The 23,055-nt window shown below is 40.6% G+C and overlaps 1 protein-coding gene across 1 annotated transcript; it reads right to left on the bottom strand.

The window, feature by feature from the left end:
- Positions 1 to 1,713: 1,713 nt before the first annotated feature.
- Positions 1,714 to 22,169, bottom strand: LOC119741808 (mitochondrial amidoxime-reducing component 1-like). Its single transcript, XM_038217707.1, has 7 exons — positions 21,680 to 22,169; positions 9,897 to 10,082; positions 8,201 to 8,378; positions 7,147 to 7,287; positions 6,477 to 6,541; positions 4,661 to 4,735; positions 1,714 to 2,352 (listed from the first exon to the last, which is right to left on the bottom strand). The coding sequence occupies exons 1-7, from the start codon at positions 21,928 to 21,930 to the stop codon at positions 2,223 to 2,225; spliced, it is 1,026 nt and encodes a 341-aa protein (XP_038073635.1). The 5' UTR covers positions 21,931 to 22,169; the 3' UTR covers positions 1,714 to 2,222.
- Between the last annotated feature and the right edge of the window lie 886 nt (positions 22,170 to 23,055).

The following is a 23,055-nucleotide window of genomic DNA, read 5'->3' as shown; positions in this document are numbered from 1 at the left end:
TCCTGTAAAATCGTGGCTCCTGGTGTGCTGACATTTTCAAGAAAAATTGTATTTTTCCAACGCTGGTCGGCCGACCAGCGTTGGAGAAAACTGGCTTTTTTTTTCAACAACTGCTCCTCATTTTTCCTAATTAGTTATTCCGCATTTTCTTTGCAATTGATTACACACCTGTGGAGGGGTACAGGCCTTCTAGACTGATTCTCTGACCTTACAAATCCCCCCAGTCTATAATATAAATTGCTCCGATTCATCTTAAGTGGGGTCAGGGAACCAGACTACAAGATTATGATTGGTTTTCTAGGTTTTTCTAGCATCTACAAGCCTTAAACGTGAAACAAGTCATTTTAACAATAATTGCTATAACATACTTATCCTCCTATTTTATTTATTTCTGAAAATTGCAGCAAAAGCAAATGTATATTTCCTTTGTTTGCATGGTGGATATGAACACAGAATGGCAGGTTTGTGGTAACATCATGTGAAAAATATGGTGTTACAAAAGAGATATTATGACATCTGAGAAAGATGACCTCCGTGATAGGATATTATATAAAGATCTGAGATCATACCCGCAACGCAGAGTCTATATCGGCGTGCTTCATCCCATGAATGACATTGGTGGAGCAGTCACAGCATAGATTAGTCAAACCCTCATGGGGTAGGGTGGTCTTTTTAGGCACCCCCCACCCCCACCCCAAAAGTACCCCCCCCCCCCCCCCCCAAAAAAATTGCCTTTTGAAAAGAACACACAAAATATGCTTGACACAAGAGCCACTGAAATATGACAAGGAGCCTGGAATTTTGATTTTTTTATGAAATGTTTAATTCAAAATATATCTTCAGGGTAATATAGTGATTAAAGTAATATTCATAAATACCTCAGACAGTTTAGCTATTCCTATTGGTCAAGAGCCCGTCACGTGGCCGGTCTTAAACGGATGATAAAGACATGGCTAGCTGGTCTTAAACACTTTTCCAGTGTCACAATAAAATGTGGACTCCTAAAAATCCAGTGCCTCTTACCGTTTCATTGGTTGAACGTTCACAATCCTCACGTAGGCATGCGCAACACTACAAGCGAGTCAGAATTATGGAATTCACCATAATTCCCATTAAAACATTCGTAACTTTTCATTATTTAAATATAAACTTTTATTGTCACATCCAACAGTTTACAATTTATAAAATACATTCGCAGGGAACACGATCAAAAAGGGCTTCGTCATGAACACTCCCAAATTCAATCAAGCAAATGAAATATACATCACCATTTTACCCGACAACAATTTATGTGCAAATTTGTGTTAAAGAGGATCCTTACTCCACAAGTTCTGCATTTTTGGATCCCCTTCCAAATGATCTTTAATTAAAGAATGAATGTAAAACATGTATTCGTACATCCATTAATAAAAAAATTACATTCCAATATGAATGTGTGTTTTTTGAGATGTGGTAAAAAAATAATAAAGACTGAATGAATGAGAATCAATGAATGATGGGAATTAATGGGTTAAATGAAGGGACGAATGAATTCCCGGACTCCCCTTCCATTGCAAAAGCATCGTGCCGGACATTGTACAAAGCAACTGCCCCTTGATGGATCTTAACAATAACTAGCACAATGGATTCGCCATTAAGGGTGCCTCCGTGACAGTACAGTAACATTGTTTGAAATGTACGTGATTTCAATAAATTTGTTGAACCATGTACCCGTTTTAGCGTGTGTTCTTTGCTAACATTTTTCTTCAAAATCGTACAATGGATATACATGAAACTTTCACAAATGTGTCAAACATACCAGCCTATAATATATCTCGTTTGCACTTGATTTGATAATTGCTACATATTTCCAATATTTTTTATTAATTTGGGTCCAGATCATGCTGACTCACCCTGTATACAACTTGATGATTTTTTACAATATTTTAAATTTACATTAACTATAAAAATAACTTTCATTTAATTGCACTTTAAATTAGTGATTTATTTAAATGTGACTTAAGTTCTACACGCACTGGAATACTTTAAAGTATTACAAAATGTCTACTTATCATGACTTAAATATTAATTATTTTTGCATATCAAAAATTATATTGAAAACACATATATTTGTTTTCCCATTTGTCATTACATTATTCAGAAATTGTTTTTGTATACTGTTTTTCACAGAATAGATTTAATTTCCGACATCCTGAGCAGTTTTCTCTACTGCGGCCTTGAATTTACACCGCTGCATACACGGTGTCGCCGACCTGGACTGTACCAAACACATCATATGCGACGTTTGATCCAAAGATTGGGGCAACACCCAGCGTCTTGCTGTCTGGGTCTGACTTGTCCAACATGCGATACCTAAGGAAAAAAACACATCCAATGATATTTAGTATACATGCATGGTTCATGGCAGTCTATGGAATAAACAGCCACTTTCAGCACATCAAGCATCCACGATATGTGGGCATTATTTATGCAAAACAAGACTGCGTCTTCCATCGGGTCTTCGGTAACCCATTTTGTATTACAGAAAACATGGCAGCCAATTGACCAATCAACAGCTTAGAGCGACTTTCTGTCTCAAATGACGTCACAATTTCTAAAATCAACTACGATTGGTTGGTATAGAGGGTGGCATAAGATGTGCATGTTTGGACATATCAGACGTTGCGAAGCTTGTGGGTGCCGTTGAACAGCGGAACTCAGACTAGATTCATGGTTCAATGTTTCACAGAATCATGGATCTTAGGACAATAAAGAACTTGCATGTTGAATAAAAATATGTTCAGAAAAGGCAAAAAAGGGTAAGGGAAGAGCAGGGGCAAAATGTTGGCACAGGTCGGGTTTTTCAGGGAAAAGTTGGCCTGTTATGGGGTAGGGTTAGGTGCGAGGGTTGGCAGGAGGGGGCGATGAGACAAGGGTCTGGAAGGGGCAGGGTAAAGAGGTTGGAAGAATTCCACTGGGCAGAATAGGATTGGGACTCTTGGGAGGTGCAGATGGGCGTTAAATGTAACTAAAACACAACTCTGTTCCGCTAGTTATCATTCAGATTTTCTAGCTTTGCCGAACAGATAAACAATCATATACAGGGCGAGTCCAAAAAGCGAAACCCAAACCCCCAAAATTATATTTCATATTGAAAAAAAAATATGTAGCACCCAAAATAATAATGACTGGAAAGCCAATTTCATAAGCTACTGTCAGTTGAAAAAAATTACTGAAGTTGGTCAATCCGTTCAAAGAATATCACCATTTAAACACAATGACCCTAAGGCCCCCCCCCAAAAAAGTCTTCAGTTTCTGGTATGGAGCTTGCCCCAAAAGTGGTGTGGTGACGCGGCTTTTTTTTTTTTACTTTTTTTTTCTTCTTCAAATGTCGGCTGATGACTGCAAATGGTGCCTGACTAAATTTAGTGTAAAATGTATGGGAGCCCAGAGAGGCCACATAAAGCTTATACTCGATCGTTACCCCATCCAAAAACACATTAAAATTGTGCAGCAGCAGGATTCCAGTCAAACCAGTGAGTTTCGTGGTTTTGAGACATCATCTTACATTGAAAAAAAAAACTTTTAAATTTTGCCGACGCGCATGGCTACGGCAACACGCATGCTGACCAGAAACCAGAGCCTTTTTTTTTTGGCCTAAAACCTGTCTCATCCAAAAAAAATGCGATTTCAAGAATCGTCGTCACAACAAATGTCTTCAAATATCACCAGCGATAAATTCTCAGTTTAAACGTTAAAAACATTCAACAAAGTAAGACTTTTGAAGGCCCGTCTTTTTAAAAAAGTAGATTTTATACGTCATATTGTTTGCCTAAACAGGGTTGTTAATAATAATATAGATATTGTGTACTACAGTTGGTGACGGTTGTTGAGACAAGTATTCTGAGTCGTTTTGTTTGTTGCTCCAAACAGTCAAAACACACAATAAATGGCTTTTTTTTTGGACGAGACAGATTTTAGGGTCATTGCATTCAAATGGTGATATTCTTTGAACGGATTGAGCAATTTCAGTAATTTTTTTCATCTAAAAGTAGCTTATGAAATTGGCTTTCCAGTCATTATTATTTTCGGTGCTACATATTTTTTAAAATTTGAAATATATTTTTGGGGGTTTGGGTTCCGCTTTTTTGATTCACCCTGTAGTTTTTTGTCTGTCATACCATTTTCTATCGAAGGTCAGCGGTAGCAAACTTGGGATGGGGAAGATTTTAAATTCTGAAAAGTTTGAGAATTCTGCACTGTTTGAAACCACCTTATGGTCTTCCTGACTCTACAAGAACTGGTTTAAAGATAAATATTACATATTAACCCTAACAGAACTCAACCCATCGAACCCCAACGGAATGTTTTGTTGGAATCTGTCAGGATGGGTACAGTACCCCTAAACTGACAGTCCTTTACATTGGGTTGGGCACACCTCCAGAATCAAAGTCAGAAATATGTGTGCATATATGTGCCGTTTCCCATGTGGTGTTGGAATTTGCCAGGATGGGTATAGTTCCTATAGTAAAGTTCCTATACGTAGAGGGATGTAAAAAAAATTCCAAGTTTTGTCTTGACAGTTTTTGCAGTAAATTTTTATTTGGTTTAAGACTACTACCTGTGATTAAACTTCAAGGAAAACAAAAACTGGTTTTGGAAAGATATTCTGTATACTCACTTTCTGAGAGTTGTCAGTGGTTCACCGTCACTTCTGTACATGCCAGTCTCATTATCAACTGTTGTCAATTTACACCTGAAACCCAAACAAATGACAGAGACCTTTCGATTGACTAGAACGGCGAAGCCGCCATGGCTCGCTGTCGAAGGCAGGAAGGGAGGCTGAAGGTAGGGTTGGGGATGGGCATGATGGAAGGGGATCAGGATTCTCGTTGATGTGCCAGGGGTGTAGGGGTCAGTTTTTAAATGTCAACATAAAAAGTCAACAGATGACCTAATAAATACATGCGTATATAGGTTAGCCGTCACTGCGTTATGGGGAAGTTTTCCATTGCAAGGGTAATTAGGACCCAGTTGTGGAGCCTTTTTGCAGCCCCCACAGTATCTTCAGGTCCCGTACTTGTATTACCATGGGAGAACTTTTGTGTAGTCCCCACAAATGCAGAACAAGAATGGGTATACGTACATGTAGACACAGTATCCTCACAACATGACCCAAACCTTACCCCATCCACGACCCGCCCCCCTACCCACACCCATCCCATCCTCCCCCTACCCATCCCCACCCCATCACCTACACATCCCCACCCCACCCAAACTCCAATCCTTATCTCCTTCCCCCTACCCTCCCCTACCCCAACCCCCTACGCCCACTTACCCTATCCTCCCCTATCCCTCCTAAACCACCCCTACACATCCCCATCCTAACCCCTACTCAAATCACTATATCCCGCCCACCCCATTCCCCCAACCCATACCGACCCATACATCCCCACCCGACCCCAACCCCTACTCCGATCCCTATATACTGCCCCCTCCCCTTACCCAACCCCTGCACCCACCTACCCATCCCCAACCACCCCTTCACATCCCCACCCCAATCCCTTCTCAAATCCCTATTTTCCTCCCCCTCCCTGACCCCCCAACCCTCCCCTACATGTCTCTCCCTACCCGTCTCCCCTACCTGTCTCCCCCTACCTGTCCCCACCCCACCCCACCCAAAGCTAGTATTCCAACCCCTATCCCCCACCCAACCCAACCCACCCCACCCTAGTTCCCCTACCCATCCCCCAACCCAAACCCCAACTCCAACCCCAAACCCCAACCCCTATCCCCCAAGGTATTTCATCTACAGGATGTATCCAAAAAAAAGAAACCCACATGTAAATGTAATTAATAAAAAATCTAATATATATTTTCAAATAAGTTAAAGATCATGTGAAATGTCAATGTGTCCTCTTTCCAATGATACGTTGATTGTGTGTCTGTGGCCACGGATGACTGAGCATTTGTTATTCTTTCAAGGTTGAAACGGCTAGACTTTGTGCAGAACTTTGTGTAGAAAGAGGCAGTGGCCATGTTGAAGGCATTGGGCCATGAGGGGTTAACTTCAACAATGAGAGTGGTTATTTTCACCGTGTCAAAATTGAATACAATTGTTTTAAAAGAAAGGATGTCTTCTTTCTTTAAATTAAGCTGTTCCACATGCCCAGAATACCAGTTACCCTTTTGCACAAAGTTGGCCCAGTCAGGTTTTGACCCTTGATGGAATAACAACAAATGCTCAGTCATCCGTGGCCCCAGACGCACAATCAAGGTATCACTGGAAAGAGGACATAAATTTTAATTCTAAATAATCTCGTCCTTTGTACCACTGTTTTGAAATTTAAGGCATTTACTAGATTGTGATCAATACAAAATGAGGCAATTCCTTATTGATGAAAATGTAACTTTTCAGGGGAGGTCCTGCTGTACTCAATTAAAACTTTTCTTTTTAATGAATTGGAAATATTTGTTGAAAAAAATTAGTCTCTGACCTTCCACAGCCATGCGTCCTGCGTAAGGTCACTGTGTCTCCAATCCTGATGTGTTTCCACAGGTCCTGTGTGGGTTTGAAACATAGAGCTATATTAAATTATTAGAGCGCTAAACTCCTCATTCTTGCGCGCGGAGACGCTTTGAAGTCACTCTGGGCGCAGACATTTTGAATTTATGTGCGTGTTTGTAGAACAAAATCAAAATAGATGGATTGAATTTTAAAAGTGTACTCTAAATGCAACGCGCAATACGCAAACAACTTAAGCGCGTCATGACGGTTAAAAAAACGTCACGGTGAAAAGCATCTAATTAGTTCTCGATGAAGATACACATGTATACGTACCACCCCACAGCCCCACTTTTGAGAAGCAATTGACTCCTTTGCCTGGCTTGATTTGCACAGTGCATTGTGATTTGAATTTGGTGCTGGTTCCTAGGGTGGAGTAGGGCCTACGAAACATGGTGCCTACGGCCTATGAAACACTTAATCCGGGCCTGTCCATGACCACTCGTGGGAGTTCCATGTTGGGGACACACTGCGTGCCTCTGGTATGAAGTCCACACAACAGATTTTATTCTAAATGATCACAAAACACTGATGTTTGACATTGTATTTGACGAAGAACATGCAATAAAGGTTAAACAAAGGACACGCCAGTCAGAATGTACCTCATCAAACGCATTGGCTCCAGACACCACAAGGTTTGGTCGGAAGTTCCTCATGGTGATGGGCTTTTCCAGGTGTGAATTCAGGTCATCCAAAGAGGCTTGAGTCACCACTAACAACGGAGCCAAATCCTGGTAACCCCTCTGCAAAGGGAGAGAGAAAAAAAAAAAACCTTACAATGCAACATATTTTTGTGAAAATATTCACACCCTTACTGAATTTTTGACACCTCGAAGGCATATTTGCTGTGATGTCATGTACACGAATGTCACTATTAGAGTTGTAATCAAGCCAAGATTACAAGAGATTGATCAATGACATAGGAATGCAGTTCATTAAATAGCTTGTATGTGAGTTGACTAGGGAATGATAACTTGTGGTGAGCTAATCATCCTTACTCGCAGCTGGTATGCTGAATTGCGAAGGACGCGGCTACAAAGTGGTCGGGCCGCTGGCTCGTAAAGGCGCCTATGGCTTCTGGCCACATCGACCCATATATGACCACGAAGCACAGCCTGAGATCGAAAGTGTTTGATATTTCCGGAGGGAGGGAAACTGGAGGGCCCGGAGAAAAACCCTCGTGGCACAGGAGAGAACCAACGCACAACTCTACTCACATTGTGATCCACGGCCAGGCCAGGATCCGCGGCCAGGATTTGAACCGTGGTTACCTTGGTGAGAGGCAAGCGCTTTACGCACAAGCCACCCATGCCAGCCATGCCACTTTATTCAGTAAATGAATTGTGCATGTTGATGTTTATACTTTTTGGGGGGGGGGGAGGGTTGGGTGGAAAGGTAGCCATGTGCCTCTCAACCCTTGTCACGACCAATGGACCCGTGTGAAAGTTCTATTCTTGCGCTCCCATGATCAACTGTCCGGCCCCCAACCCTCACATTTTGATTTTGCAGGTGCTGAGTGACGGGAAAAACTTCTGGCTACCTTTTCAAGGAAATTTTTTAATTACCCCCCCCCCCCCCCAAAAAAACACCCTGGATACGATACTGCTGAAACTCAATCGATTTTAGAGACCTCCCCTCAGCATTTCAGTCTCTCACCAGTTCATCTTTGGAAGCAAACTTCTTCCCCCACATGGAATGCACGGTGGGCTTCCTGAGCTTAGTTCGACCCTCCTTGTAGTAGACCAGTTTGTGGTTGGGCTTCTTGAGGTAGGTACTCAGCCAGGTTTCGGCCTCTTGGCCGCAGTCCAGCCCTTCTGCGTCTACTCCCCAGACCCTGCATGGTGATGACATGATCATGTAGCAATTTTTGGGGGAGCAACACTCCAAACAACTTTTCATGGATGATTCGATCAGAACTGTTTTCCTTTTGATAGACATCCTGCCATGTTTGAAAATCAGGCCCTCTATTAACGAGGAATGAGCTTGTAAATTTTTTTAAAAGTCTGAAAATTGGATGAAAAGTCTGATTTCAGACAAAATTTTGAAAAATTTCATGCCTGTCTAACTATCGATTTGTGTATTTTCAGGTCCATCCACTCAGCGAGCAGTTTGCAGCAATTTTCATTTTGTTTTCATTTTCCAATTTCCATTTGTCAACTTTCATGATCATTTTTCTTGACAGTTTCCCCAAAATCAACAGCTGAAAAGCTTTCGTTGATGAAGATGAGTTTCAATCTTGTTGGAGAGTTCAAATACAGATTTCAAGATAGATACAGAAATCTCAGATACTAAATTCTGAGATCAAAAATGTTTACAGTAATAAATCTTGCATGTATAGAGAATTACCAACCAACTGCTTTTTGAAAAGGTTGCAGGTTTAAATCCAACTAAGCTCAATTTCTGTGTTTACTATACATCTATTTATGTTCCTCTATTGCCTGTTGCCTCAAAATGAAGGGCACTTAAGTGCACCTAAGAAAATGGCAGAAGAAAACCTAATAATTTTTCTTTCATAGAGGGTAAGATTTTGAACCCTACAGGGTGGTGCAAAAAGAAGGAAACCCACTTTTGACAGGAATTTTACCTACTTACTTTGAACTTTTGGTTTTTTTATATAATGTAGTGAAAAAAAATCTTTAAAAAATCGCAAGAATGGTGTTATCATGCTAATTTGAATACAATTAAGTCACCAAAATCACTGTTGTCCACATGCAAGTCTAGTGTAGTGTTTATTTGTCTTCAAATCAAGCTCCGGAGCTCAGTCAAGCGGTTGAGTAATGCCGTCCGTGGACAAACAGGTTTGGCACATGAATTTTTTAAAGTACATATCTCAGAGACAAAATATGCATTTGGGCAATTCCACGGTTACTCACGTTACATTTTTGATGTACTTTTGAGTTTCCTTGGGCTGTAATTACCTTACTGAAAAGGTTTAATAACTGTTATCCCCATGGTAGATAGAGTAGACCTAAACCTACCTAATCACCAAAGATGACATCCAGAAAAATGTGTTATGTATCATAAACAAGACGCACAAAATCGGTTACTCACGTTACGAAAATGTAACTTATGGGGATTTTGAAACCTAATCCTCAGCTTCTGCTTTGGAAGATATTTCGGCCCCTAATGTGGCCTTGGGGACTCCAGTTCAATAATAAGGCCTAAATTTAGATTAAATATTTAAATTTCGATCCACTTTTGAGGAAATTAATGATTCGGAAACCAGATATGACAAATTACGCCTGAGACAAAACTGAGGTTTTGGAGAAAAAAAACTTCATAGATTCATCTCAGGACACGAGCCTTTCAAATCAATTATCAACATTTTTTTTACACATTTGTAGAGTCTTACCTAAATGCCCTGACAGGGTTGTCAGACTTTGCAGTGTCTGAGAGGCTAATGCTCAAAGGCTCCATGCCTGGCGCATCCAGACTAAGGCACTCTCCGTCTTCTGAGATTCGCGGTTGAATCAGGGCCAGAGAAGGCTCCTGCCGCTGGGAAATTGACCTGTTAGCATCGCTCAGAACCATAAAATACCTGAACAATGAAAACATGGACAAATCGAGGAAACAGTCAATCACAAATCAATCACAAGGCAAAGCGTGAGTCCTGCGACTCCAGTTGCTTAATTATCACCTTTCATTTGAATATTTGTCACTTCTGTGGAATAAAAGGTGGCATAATTAGACTTATTCTAAGCCCCCCCCCCAAAAAAGTCTCCGGTTTCTGGTATGCACGCGCGTCACCGTAGCCATGCGCGTCGGCAAAATTAAAAGTTTTTTTTTTAATGTAAGAATTAGTTGATGTCTCAAAACCACCAAACTCAGTGGTTTGACTGGAATCCTGCTGCTGCATAATTTTAACGTGTTTTTAGATGGGGTTACGATTGAGTGTAAGCTTTATGTGGCCTCTCTGGGCTCCAATACATTTTGCACTAAATTTAGTCGGGCACCATTTGCAGTAAAAAAAAAAAAAGAAGCTGCGTCGTCGCACCACTTTTGGGGCAAGCTCCATACCAGAAACCGGATTTTTTTTGGGGGGGGGGGAGCCTAAGGTGCAGAACCATCATATTTGAAATCATATTGGTTGGAAAAAATCATTGTCCTATTGGCAAAATTGTGTCTCTCAGCAAATATGCTGCAACAATGTCTGCTTGGAACAGCGTCCCCAATAAAAGATGGTGCCAACTTAGCCCTCCAAATCCCACCCCCCCCCCTCCCCTTCCCATTTCGATTTTGCAGTGGCCAGGTGACCATTTTTGTTTTATTTCTGGCCTCATTATTCCAGCATGGATGGTCTGGTGACTTGGACCCGGCCTCCTCTGACTGGTCGAGATCTGCCAGACATGCTATTGCCTAAAAAAAACATTTGCAGTGATTGTTGGATTTTTGAATCAATTGATTGGTTTATATCATATGATAAAGGCAAGGTAAAATAATTAACTTGGATAACACTCCACTGCTGGCAGTGGCGGATCCAGCATTTACAGAAAAGGTGGGGAGGGGGGGGGGGGCAAAATGGAGGCGAAACATATATATATTTGTTCATGTTGGGTGAAAATTTGTCTTTGAAGTGATTAAACTACAAAAGATGTATATCCAGACACCACTTCTTTGGTTGTGTACAAAGTCTATGGAGTGTCAAGAACATTTTCAAAGTATTTCCTAACAAAGTTGGAAATGTTGCTCACTCCCAAATTCATGTCTTAAATTTCAACATGTTGCAATGACTGACCTTTATTGAGATGATAATTGAAGAAAAAAGTGGTGTCAGGTTGCAACATTCTTTCCTAATTAAAGGGAATGTACATCGTTGGCTTTTGCTGTAATTTTCAGAAATTAACTTCATGAGGGGTTAGTATATTGTTACACTGACATGTTTGAAGTTGTGTGTTCGAAAATGCTTGAAAAACCAAGAAAAACAAAAATGTTCAAGTAGTCTGGTTCCCCTGACTCCACTAAAGATGAAATAGATCAATTTATAGATGCCGGAAAATTGTATGGTAAAGGAACCAGTCTAGCTAGACTGCACCCGTTCATGAACGTATAACCAATGGCAAACAAAATTTGGACTGAAAAAATGGTAATTTGGAGCAGTACCGTAATTTTCGGAATATAAGCCGCGGCTTATACGTTGATTTTGCCCATGAAAATGTTTACTGCGGCTTATACACAGGGCGGCTTATACGCCGAGCCTTGAAGAATAAAAATGAAATTCACATGTGTATTTAATGTACTGGTATAAGAAGAGATATGTTGCTGAAATGAATTATAAATTAAGAAAGTCATTAACAAACCGAAACCACGTCTCACGTAAAGGTACCGAGCGGTAAAAAAGTACGGTGATGAAAGCTGTCTTCGACACTTGCCACCAGCCGTACGTGATACTGGTACAGTGCAGCAGCGATATGCAGGCATGCTTTCCCAACAGCGGACCACACCATTTGTGGTAACAAAGGGGTGTTCTTTCTTGGGAACAATAATTACCAATATTTTCGCTGTTTAAAAAAAAGAAAAAAGACCACTACAATTTTTATGGCGTTCGAAACATTTTTTTATTACATAATCAGTTGTTCAACGTCACAATATATTTTGTTTTCTTGAAATGTATTCAAGAAACGATGTAAAACTCAAAAGAGGGACTAAATCACCCCTTACAAAATTAACGGAATCGTCTATTAAAATGTCGGCTTCGTTTTGACTACTTCCAAAGAAAGTTACGATCGAAACTTGAATTTTTCTCGCAACTAATCGCAACAATTTGATAAGTTTTGAGGTAAAAACGGACCTGTTTATTCTTAGGACAAAACAAATCAGCATCTGTTGCCACAAAGCAAGATTTGTAGCGCTCCAGTCAGACAACACACGGTGGGTTTCATACTCTCTCACGTGCTGTGGGAAAATGTTGTCATTCACCGGCGTGCGTGGCGCAGGCTGCCGGGCTATGACGGGGCAGCCAGCAGCAGTTCCCGGTGTTTATTTCTCATCAATTCCCATATTTGTTTGTAAAAGTATCAATTGTAAATGATTTGATATAACTTTTGTGGTCCTTTTAATAGCTTCTGTAGTGTGAATGGAACTGGTTCAGAGCATTTTGACTAGAATTTGGAGGCCTTACAAAATTGAAACCGCAGCGGTCGGTGCGGCTTATACGCCGGTGCGGCGGTTTCGATCCAACTCGGACCCAAACCAACTCGGACCCAGGCCAACTCGGACCCATGCCAACTCGGACCCACTACCAACTCGGACCCATGCCAACTCGGACCCACTACCAACTCGGACCCACAACCAACTCGGACCCACTACCAACTCGGACCCATGCATGACCAACTCGGACCCATCGTTTTCAATCATTCGACATCGTTTTCAATCATTCATTTCATAAAGTTTGTCCACTTCTCATCTGTTATTACAGTGATGCTGTTTAGTATAAATGTTCATTGTAATTGTAAGGTAAATTATCTTATATAGAAATTTGTATTGCAGCAGTATAACATTTTTGTCGTTGTAAAGCGCATTGAAATGAGCTTTAAAAGTGTAATTAATTATTTATTATTTTTAATTGTTTCCATTAAAACATATTACGCTGTAAAAGTTTAACCAATTATTTACTTTCATTAAAACATATTAATTGACATCGTTCACACCATCTTGCTAAATTTAACAGCATTTATTTCGTTTTTAATCCAAACTTCAACGTATTAAATGAGTATACAAATTAAGAACAGATCTTCATAGAAAATAAAATTGGAAAGTATGGCATTAAAACAAACACTTTCAAATATAACATTATTAACTCAATAAATATAAGTAAACATTATAAGTCAATAAATAAAATGAATAAGATATAAAAACGAAGTCTATTCTAATCTCTATTTTAAAAAAAAAACCACATAAACACCATTGCATACACTGCAAGAAAAACGAAGGTTCCATATTAAACAAAAAAGTTAAATCAAAAAAGTATAAAAAGTTAATCGGATTCGTAAAAATAACCCACAAAATTCAAAGCCAGCATGTGAATTAAAAAATGATCAAGTTTAATCCCCTACAAATAGATGCAATGTCAATCATCAAAAAGGAGTATTGGAGCTCTGGGAAGATCATCCTTCAAGGCCTTACAGGTAGCTGCCTGTATGTTCCACTATGATGTTCCACGGGGGGAAAAAGGTAAATCAAAAATTATTAAAAGTTAAACAGATTCATAAAAAAATCCCACAAAATTCAAAGCCAGATGTGAATTAAAAAAAATCAAACAATTACATGAAATGAAAGGCCTAAATAGTTATTTCAAATTAATAACTTCCTCACTGAAGCAAAGTGTGCCACATAAAACCACTTGTTACACGACACAAAGGCCTGCAAAAACAAACAAGTAATTTAATTTTTTACTGAAAATTATAATCGAGATTTTGAAAGCACGTATATATCAAGTTGTACAAATGACATACGATATGCCTTACCGTACTATACGCTTTTAATACCTCTTGGTTTAGCTTCACAGGTCACGGTTTCAAAAAGCTAAGCACGTTTAGTTTCATGACGTTCAAAACGATAAGCGTTTAGCAACAGTATTTACTGTACGCACTATAAAATAGCGCTCCACACAGCGGCAATACAAGAAAACAACAAAACTAAAAGCCCCATTCTGCCCAATGTAATTACAGAATATCTTCACTATAAAAGCACTAACATTATAAATATAATCTCTGAAACTAATGATTGAGTCATTGTTGGGTCCGAGTTGGTCATGCTAGGGTCCGAGTTGGTAGTGGGTCCGAGTTGGTCGTGGGTCCGAGTTAGTAGTGGGTCCGAGTTGGTCGTGGGTCCGAGTTGGTAGTGGGTCCGAGTTGGTAGTGGGTCCGAGTTGGCGTGGGTCCGAGTTGGCATGGGTCCGACTTGGCAAGGGTCCGACTTGGTTTGGGTCCGAGTTGACCTGATTCCGGTGCGGCTTATACGCCGACTTCAAATCTTAATTTGCAGATTTTTGCGTGCTGCGGCTTATACGCCGCGCGGCTTATATTCCGAAAATTACGGTAGTTGAAAAATAGTCAGGTTTTTCCAATGGTGGTCGGCCGACCACCGTTAGAAATTTATACCAAAATACCACCTTTCTTGAAAACGACTTCACACCAGGTGCCATAAATTTACAGGATGCTTTAGACTGTCATTTACCAACATCCTAGTAAGGTATTTTGTAAAAAATTTGGTAGTTTTGTTTTTAGATGTTCTTAAAAGTTGTATATTCCCTTTAAATAACCAGTAAAAGGCAGAAGAAACAGGGGAAAAAAAGAAAGAAATACATGTACACACTTTCAAAAAAAAGAAGAAGCGAAAAATAGGGAGGGGGCCGGGCCCGGCTGCACCCCCCCCTCTAGATCCGCTACTAAATGATTGTATAACAAATTATGCTGGCAGACATGATTACTTTTATTAGACCAAACTTGCTTGGGTCATTATCAGCGTCCAAGACCCTGCCCTGAGCCTGTTTAAAACGTTGTAGGCCCACTTGTTTAAAACCAATGTCGTACTCGTAGGCCTACTTGTTTCAAACCGGGCAAGCACATACCGGTATTTATTAAGGGAATAAACATCCCTCTAGCAAAATAATGGAGTGTTCAGCTGGCGAGTAAGATGTAAACACCCCTTTTATGGAGACTGACGCACGCGTAGCATGTTCTGCGCGACGTCGCGCAGAACGCACCGGGGGCGTTGCGTTTTGAATTTAGAACTATAAAATTCTGACTCGCTGGTAGTGTTGCGCACGCCTACGTGAGGATTGTGAACGTTCAACCAATGAAATGGCAAGAGGCACTGGATTTTTAGGAGTCCACATTTTATGTGACACTGGAAAAGTGTTTAAGACCAGCTAGCCATGTCTTCATCATCCGTTTAAGAACGGCCACGTGACGGGCTCTCGACCAATAGGAATAGCTAAACTGTCTGAGGTATTTATGAATTCATTATTTCATACGACTCGGCAGAAAGTCCTTACACAAATGGTATTAAACAAGTACGTTTAAAACACCACATTTGGCTCGGGCCATTATTGCGTCCAGGCCCCTGCTTGGTTTTAAACGCACTTGTTTCAAACCAGCCAAGCACATATTTATTCCTATTCACAAATACCATGGAGTCAAAAATTCAAATTTTATAATGATTTTGTTCAACGAAAACCCCTCTAGGTGTAACAATAAATTATCACAGTAAATGATACCTGTCGGTGACTGCTCTATGTTCCGACACCCCTATTTTCCGACAACCCGCACGCACTGCCGCTGGAACAAACTTTTGCCAGGGGGTGCTGGAATTTCTAAAGGACGGACAAAATTAATACGAAAGTGGACCGCAAAGCCTTTACGTCGTGGCTTAATTTGGAATATAGATGCTCTGTGGTGCAATCTGAGGCGATTCCTGGCCACTTTCAAGGATTTTTTGGTTCAAGTTAAAACAAATGGTTCCACTGGAAGCAGATGAAATTCTGTTCATAAAAATAATCACATTGTTCTAACTCACCAAACGATGTAGCTCTCGATATATTTGCAGTGTTATTTGTTTGCTACAGGGAATGGCAATTACAGTATAAAATACTAAAAGACCAAATGCATTTTTACATTTATGATCGGTAGATGGCAAGTTTGGGGCTAGGCAAGGATTTATCGGTCTACTGAGTTTTTATGAGGAAAAACTTGCAGAGGGTAAAACATGAATACTTTTTTTTTTATTAAAACGAATTGGCGTAAAGCAGGACTAGTTTCACTGGATGCCCGTCCCACTCCTTTTAGGTTGGGGATGTGTGTGAACCATGCTATTTGTTAATGTCGAGTACAGAATGCTAGCAACGTCAATGAAACTTTCAAATGAAAAGAAAAACCTTCAGGGGAAAGGTATGAACTTTTGCCCCTATTAAAAGATCGAATGAAAAAATCCTGGCAAGCATAATCTAAAAATTAAACGAGAGTAACGAAGTTTGATTATGATTCTACCGATCCATTACCGTAATGAGGAGTCAGGTGAGATTGTATTGTCTGGTATTTTTAGGAACGCACTCATTCAAAGAAAGAATGCAGTTGGTGCGCATATAAAAGGGTCCGTGCCCGTTCAACCGTCAGTGTTTCAAGCAATCGCATTACACTGGCTCACCAACAAGGGTGGGCAAAATTCTAGGCTTGATTCATGAATGTTGAAAACAAGGGAGGTTAGCTACCTGACTCCTCATTACGGTAATGGATCGGTAGAATCATAATCAAACTTCGTTACTCTCGTTTAATTTTTAGATTCTACCTCACCATTACCTCCATTCGGAGTCAGGTGAGATTTCAAAGCATAATAGACGGTGTAATGTGACATATAATCAAGACAAAAGCAGAAGGTGTATTATCTTTGCTAGTTACGTTCTTTATTGAACAATTACTGACAGAATTTTCTTCCAATAAACTTTATCAATAATTCAATAATCTTTAAATGTGTCTCGTTGTTTTCATATACATGTACCTGCACTTTATCATTTACTTTGCATCCTTTCCCTGGAGTATCTTATTAATACGTTATACATGAAATACTTTAACTTTCTGATGTAATTTAAATAACTTTCTTAATTAACTTTATTCTCTCCAGTTCATTACATTATTATTCAGTTGCCGTCTAGGACGGTATTTGCAAACAATGTCTCTGGACAGCTCTGTGTATGACTTCTGTCATAAAACTTAGCAAACGTTGATGCGTTAGACCATCCAGCAGTTTTAAGGATTACATCAATTGGAACTCCCTTACTAACTGCAGCTGATGCTGACGCTGACCTAAAACTATGTGCTTTAAAAGTTGACACATCCAAACCAGCGTCAAACAGTGACTGTTTTAGACATCTACTAATGGTAGCTGTTCCAACCTCGTTATGTGGAGGAGCATAGCTCAAAAACAATTTCATGTTATCATTTCTGAAAACCTTGGTTCGTCTCAAATATTCTAACAATGTTCTTACAACACACAAGGATTTATCTGGTTTATAATATGACAAGATTATAACTGGTTGTGGTTTGCCAGGCTTTGAGGTTTTGATCAACTCGGTAATTTTACATTTAACAATCCCGTTATCGATAATCATATTTTTTAGATTAATCAATGCTAACGTTTGTGCTCGTTGCCCTGTAGTTAGTGCACAGAGGCATAACAGTTTGTAACTCAACTGTTTTAAGCTGATGTTTTCCAACGGTTTTAGAGTACCAATATGTCGCAGTAAAATACTAACATCCCAAATTTTGGAATAGCGTGGTAATTGAGGTCTAAGGTTATAAACTCCACGCATGAATCTAACGACCAAGGGTTGACTCCCGAAAGTTTTATCTGAATCGGTGTCTACCCATAGTTGATAGTGCACTTCTTGTCGTGTTCATAGTGCTATACTGAGCACCCTGATCTACTAGTTCTGTTAGGAATTCTAGTGCTGAGTTGAACAGAGGCATGAATTGGATGAACATGTTGTTTACTACAGAATTTGCACAACAGTATTGTTTTTGCGTACCCGGTCTCCAAGACTGGAATATGATGTCAATAGTTCGTTGTGAAAGTCCTCTTGAAGCGAGGGAACTCCTGATAGAAGCCCAGCACACATGACGAGGCGGTCTTGGAGAGGATGAGACTGTTCCGGTACATGTGGTAGGTACAGTAGGTTGTCGCTCTTTGGAATGACCAATGGAGTTGCGATCAGTAATCGCAGGAGCCTCGGGAACCAGTGCTGGGTTTTCCACAGAGGGAAAACTAGGACCCCGGTTGTCAGGTCCAGCTCTACTTTTTGGAGAACCCTGTCGATAAGAGAGGCGGGTGGAAAACAATATATCAATTCATTTGACCATGATATTGAGAAGGCGTCACATGACTTAGCCTCAGGGTCAGGTAACCATGATATAAAGGGTTTAAGTTGGTAGTTATTTCTTGAGGCAAACAGATCTACGGAGGGTGTGAATCTCCAGAAAGACATTATGTCTTTGAAGACATTAGGGTTTAGTTTCCATTCAAGATTATCATTGAAAGATCTTGACAAAAAATCTGCTTGTGTATTACTTAAGCCAGGAATGAGTCGTGCAATTAACCATATGCCTTGTTCTAAACACGAAAGCCACAGTTTTTTGGCCAAGTCATTGAGGTCTTTAGAGTGGCATCTGCACCCATGTGGTTTATATACGCCACAGCCGTAGTGTTGTCTATTAAGACTGACACAGTTTTGCCTTGAAGATGATCGGCAAATGAGGATATTGCATACATGACTGCTAAGAGTTCAAGATAATTGATGTGAAATGATGTTTCGTTAGAAGTCCATCGTCCATTCGTTTTTAAATTCAGACTAGGACATAATGCTCCCCATCCATTTGATGATGCATCAGTTTGGATTTCAATGCCGGCAACTCTAGGTAATATGGGACGGTATGAAGTAGCCAAATTCAGTGTCCACCAATGTAACTCGTGTTTAGCACTTTCAGTCATGTGCATTTTGGCATGAAAATAACCTCCATTTTTCTTCAAGGCTTCGTCCTTTGCCATTTCAAGATTTCTGTAAAAGAGTGGTCCAAGGGGTACTGCTGGGAAGCATGAAACAAGTTTCCCTATCATTTGTGAAACGATTTGTATCGTTGGATATGTTTGACTTTTCAAAGATCGACAGACGTCAATGATGGCGGAAACCTTTCTGGTTGGTAAACGTATGGTCATATCCATCGAGTTAATCACGAATCCCAAAAATTCTATTTTTTGAGTAGGGTTCTTCATAGATTTATTACGAACCCCAAGTCATTCATAAGTTTGCATCTTTCATCAACATTCCTTAAACATTCATCTTCTGTATCCCCGATGAGTAATGAATCGTCGATATAATTGACAGATATGTGGCCTTTGTTACGCAGAGTAGCAGTAACTGGTTTCATGACTTTTGTGAAGGTACGGGGAGCACTAGCTAACCCGAAACACAAGCAAGTAAATTGCCACAGTTTGTTATGCCATTGAAAACGTAAATACTTCTGATGTTCTTGAGCCATTGGTATTGTAAAATATATAGCATCTTTCAGATCAATAGATGCTAGAAAACTGTCAGTTCGAATCAACGTTAAAGCATACTCCAATGTTTCCATCTTAAAGTGATGGTACTCAACAAACTTATTGAGTCCTTTTAAGTTTATAATTGTACGCATGGAACCATCCTTTTTAGGACGAAGGAATATATTCGATAAAAATTGCCCTCTGCATGGGCTGACCTGTACAATGGCCCCTTTTTTATACAACGTTTGAACCTCTTCGTCAATCATTTGTGACTCTTTAACAGAGTAACATATTGTCTTAGGGGAAAAAGACTGACGCGGTGTTTCCTTAAGCTCAATATGGCAGTGAGAAATGGTATCTAATATCCAAGCATCAGAAGTAATACTTTTCCAAGCTGATACAAAATGTTGCAATCTTCCCGCAATTGGAATTTCAGCAGTTAGATTAATGTACTTACTCACTTGCTTGGCAGACCCTTGTCCTTGGTCTCCAGTCTTATCCGCATAGGCATACGACGACGAGCCCGCGCCATAATAGGGTCGACGATTCTTCTGCCAATTTCCCCTGTAATAGGGTGCTCGTTGTTGCCGGTTGTGATAAGGATAGCCGGACGAGCTTGGGCGAGAATATTGATAGTTCGGGGCCCCTCGGCGTCGGAAGTTCGAAGGTTCCTTGCCATATACTTTTGAACTCAATTTATTTGTTTCCTGTATGGATTTACAAGATTGCACAAGATCATCCCCAAACAGTAATGAGGTGCATGGTATCTGAGATGAACACAATGGCGCATATTTCGGACTTAAGTCCGGTCTTATGCTATCGCGTCTTCTAATGTTCAGTTGCGCGTTGCCATTGCCCATTACTGCCACAGCATCAATAAAGGTTCTAATGAGTCCCGCTGTATCAAGGCTATTGTTGTCAGCCGTTGTATTGCGTGCCTGCAATAGTTGGTCTGCGACCTTTGTGACTGCAATAGATGCGTGTACAAAAGAGCTTTGTATTTTTTGAAACTTCACGTCTCTTTGTCTAGTAGTGGGTTTCAAAAACGTCCAAATCTCTGGATTTACCTTTGTCAGGCAAAGATTCGGACAATGTTTAGGTTTATCATAGCCTTTTAGCTTTTCTTCTAGCTTATCTTGGATATTTCCCCGTGCTAGTGAATTGATTGTTTTTGCCAGATTCTCGTTAATGGAAGGTCCTATTTCCTTCTCATCGTCATTGACGAGTGCCGCCATCTCTAAAAGCAACTCGTCGTCGGCTATTTCGCCTGATTTAGACTCATTTGGAGGGTCCACAAATAGGTTATTGACCTCGTCCTCCGAGTAGAAATTTGTGTCCATTTCGGGTACATCTACTGGCATGGCGTTAGCACGCTCACTTTGCATTTCAACCCTTTCAGGTATGAATTCGTTTTTGCCCCTTTCGAGTGCAAATTCTGTGGTCACGCCACTACCCACGCTAGCGTTAGTAAATGCATGGCTTGGTTGCTTTTGGCGAGCAAGCGCATCTGAAAGGTTTGCGACTGTATTTTGCAGCGCAAAGACTACCTCGCGCAAGTCAGAATTCTCATTTTTGTTAATACTCGCGCTAGACGTATGATATGCTCAATAGGCGCACTACCAGCGGCAGCAGGTACAGCTTTAACGGTTGGTTTGCGTTTTGTACGCTTCTTAGCTGGCGCTGGCGTGGGTGGCTTTGCCTGATTTGGCTGAATAAGACCAGAAAGCTCGTCTTCAAGACGAGAAACTATCATTGATTCATCCCCTGAAGGGTTCGCATGTAATTTCTAAAGCGCAAATGTCATTCATCATGGTGACTAGAATTGGCCACGCATGTGGTCCGTGCGATCGAGTGTGTTCCTGATTAACACCAAAAATACACTGACGGTTGTTGATGTGGTGTAATGGCACGTTCGGCAAACTAGTGCCCTTTGTGCCACACTGACGGTTGAACGGGCACTGACCCTTATATAATTATGCGCACCAACTGCATTCTTTCTTTGAATGAGTGCGTTCCTCAAATACCAGACAATACAATCTCACCTGACCCCGAATGGAGGTAATGGTGAGGTAGAATCAACTTTGCCTGTATAGGAGTGTAACATACCTGTCATACAAACCGTTGCTGTACAACCCAGCAGGTGTGCACTCTGCACTTGACACCTGATGTCCCCGACATGACTTGATCGGATGGATCCAAATCTCACTCAGTTTGCCCACCGGTTTGAACACTGGTTTGGGGGTCCTTCTGAACCACCAGACGACACCTGCAGTTGCAGCTAGGCCCACAGCGCCGGCAATCACCAATCGTTGGTGCGTTGTGGTCAAACCTAGGGATTCAACCTGAGACAACAACATGTTTGTACTTTTGTAGCCCGTGGTTTAACCGCGACCTGTGTGCATGAATGTTCATTTGAGCATTTGAAGGACCAAAATTAGAACTTTATTGCTTTGCGGTATGCGAGCGTGAATGTCCAATGTCCAAATGTTATGCAACAATTTGCTTTCTTTGCGCTGGACCGGATCTTTATTATAGCTCTATGACCGGATCATGTTTGTTCGGCGGCGCGGACTAGATAGACTACACACACGCAAATTTCTCGACGCGTATTACTACGGGTACGGGTACCGGGTACGCCCGGCCCGGCAAAGGACGCGTCGTTCACGCCGCTAGGTGGCTTAGACCCAATTTTTTGACAAGATCGTGACCGACTGGTTCAAAGCACCAAACTTGGCAAATATACATGTACATGTATATTGTTACAGCGTTATTTTTTAGAGAAGATATTTAGAAGCATGGGCGTCGCCAGGATTTTTTCTAGAGGGGGGCAAAACATATTTTCCCCATAGAAATTCTTGTATTTCTCGACATATTCTCGATTTATCAATTTTAGAGGGGGGCAGGGACATTTTGCCCCCCCCCCACCCCAACTCATTACATTTACACCACTATGACTTTGCGCCTCTTTTTCTTTTCTTTTTGTCTCTTTTTTTTCTTCCTTTTTTTTGTGTGTGTGCTTTTCCGGGGGGGGGGGGGGGCAACACATGAAATTCTTTTGGGAAGGGTGCCTAATTTACATCAATCGTTAATCCCTACCGTGTAATATATTTATTCCCATATTTGAGTACGTTTTTATTAGCTAGCAGGCTTAGCGTAATTTTAGCCCAATTTACGGACACCTCATTTTCCCCCCTTTTTGTTTTTGTGGGCTAAATATCAAGATGATATAATTTTTCACATGATTTCCCATTTATTTTTGTTAGGGTAACTGTGTCATTTAAGTAACTTTGTGAATTTGAAGGTCATCAATGCTGAGGTTCGGCAAGACTACTCGGTGATATCTGAGGGAAAAGGGAAATGCGCGCAACTTTAGGGTATAATGGTAGCCATTTTGGATCTTTATTATGTCCTCATAATCTTCAAGTCTCCGATATTCTTTAGAAAATGTTATTTAAGTAAGGATATGTAAGTAAAATCCCCAA

The sequence above is a fragment of the Patiria miniata genome, unplaced genomic scaffold, assembly GCF_015706575.1.
Source record: "Patiria miniata isolate m_02_andy unplaced genomic scaffold, ASM1570657v1 HiC_scaffold_5, whole genome shotgun sequence".
In the NCBI taxonomy this organism is placed as follows: domain Eukaryota; kingdom Metazoa; phylum Echinodermata; class Asteroidea; order Valvatida; family Asterinidae; genus Patiria; species Patiria miniata.
This window is presented reverse-complemented; position numbering and strand designations above follow the sequence as displayed.

What these genes read in the sequence shown, in the direction of transcription:
- LOC119741808 (XM_038217707.1), bottom strand. Translation starts at nt 21,930, where the DNA reads ATGTTGTTGTCTCAGGTTGAATCCCTAGGTTTGACCACAACGCACCAA. An exon ending in GAGCCAATGCGTTTGATGAG is followed by an intron (nt 6,542 to 7,146) that starts GTACATTCTGAC and finishes AAACCCACACAG; the next exon opens with GACCTGTGGAAACACATCAG. An exon ending in CCACTGACAACTCTCAGAAA is followed by an intron (nt 2,353 to 4,660) that starts GTGAGTATACAG and finishes TTTTTTCCTTAG; the next exon opens with GTATCGCATGTTGGACAAGT.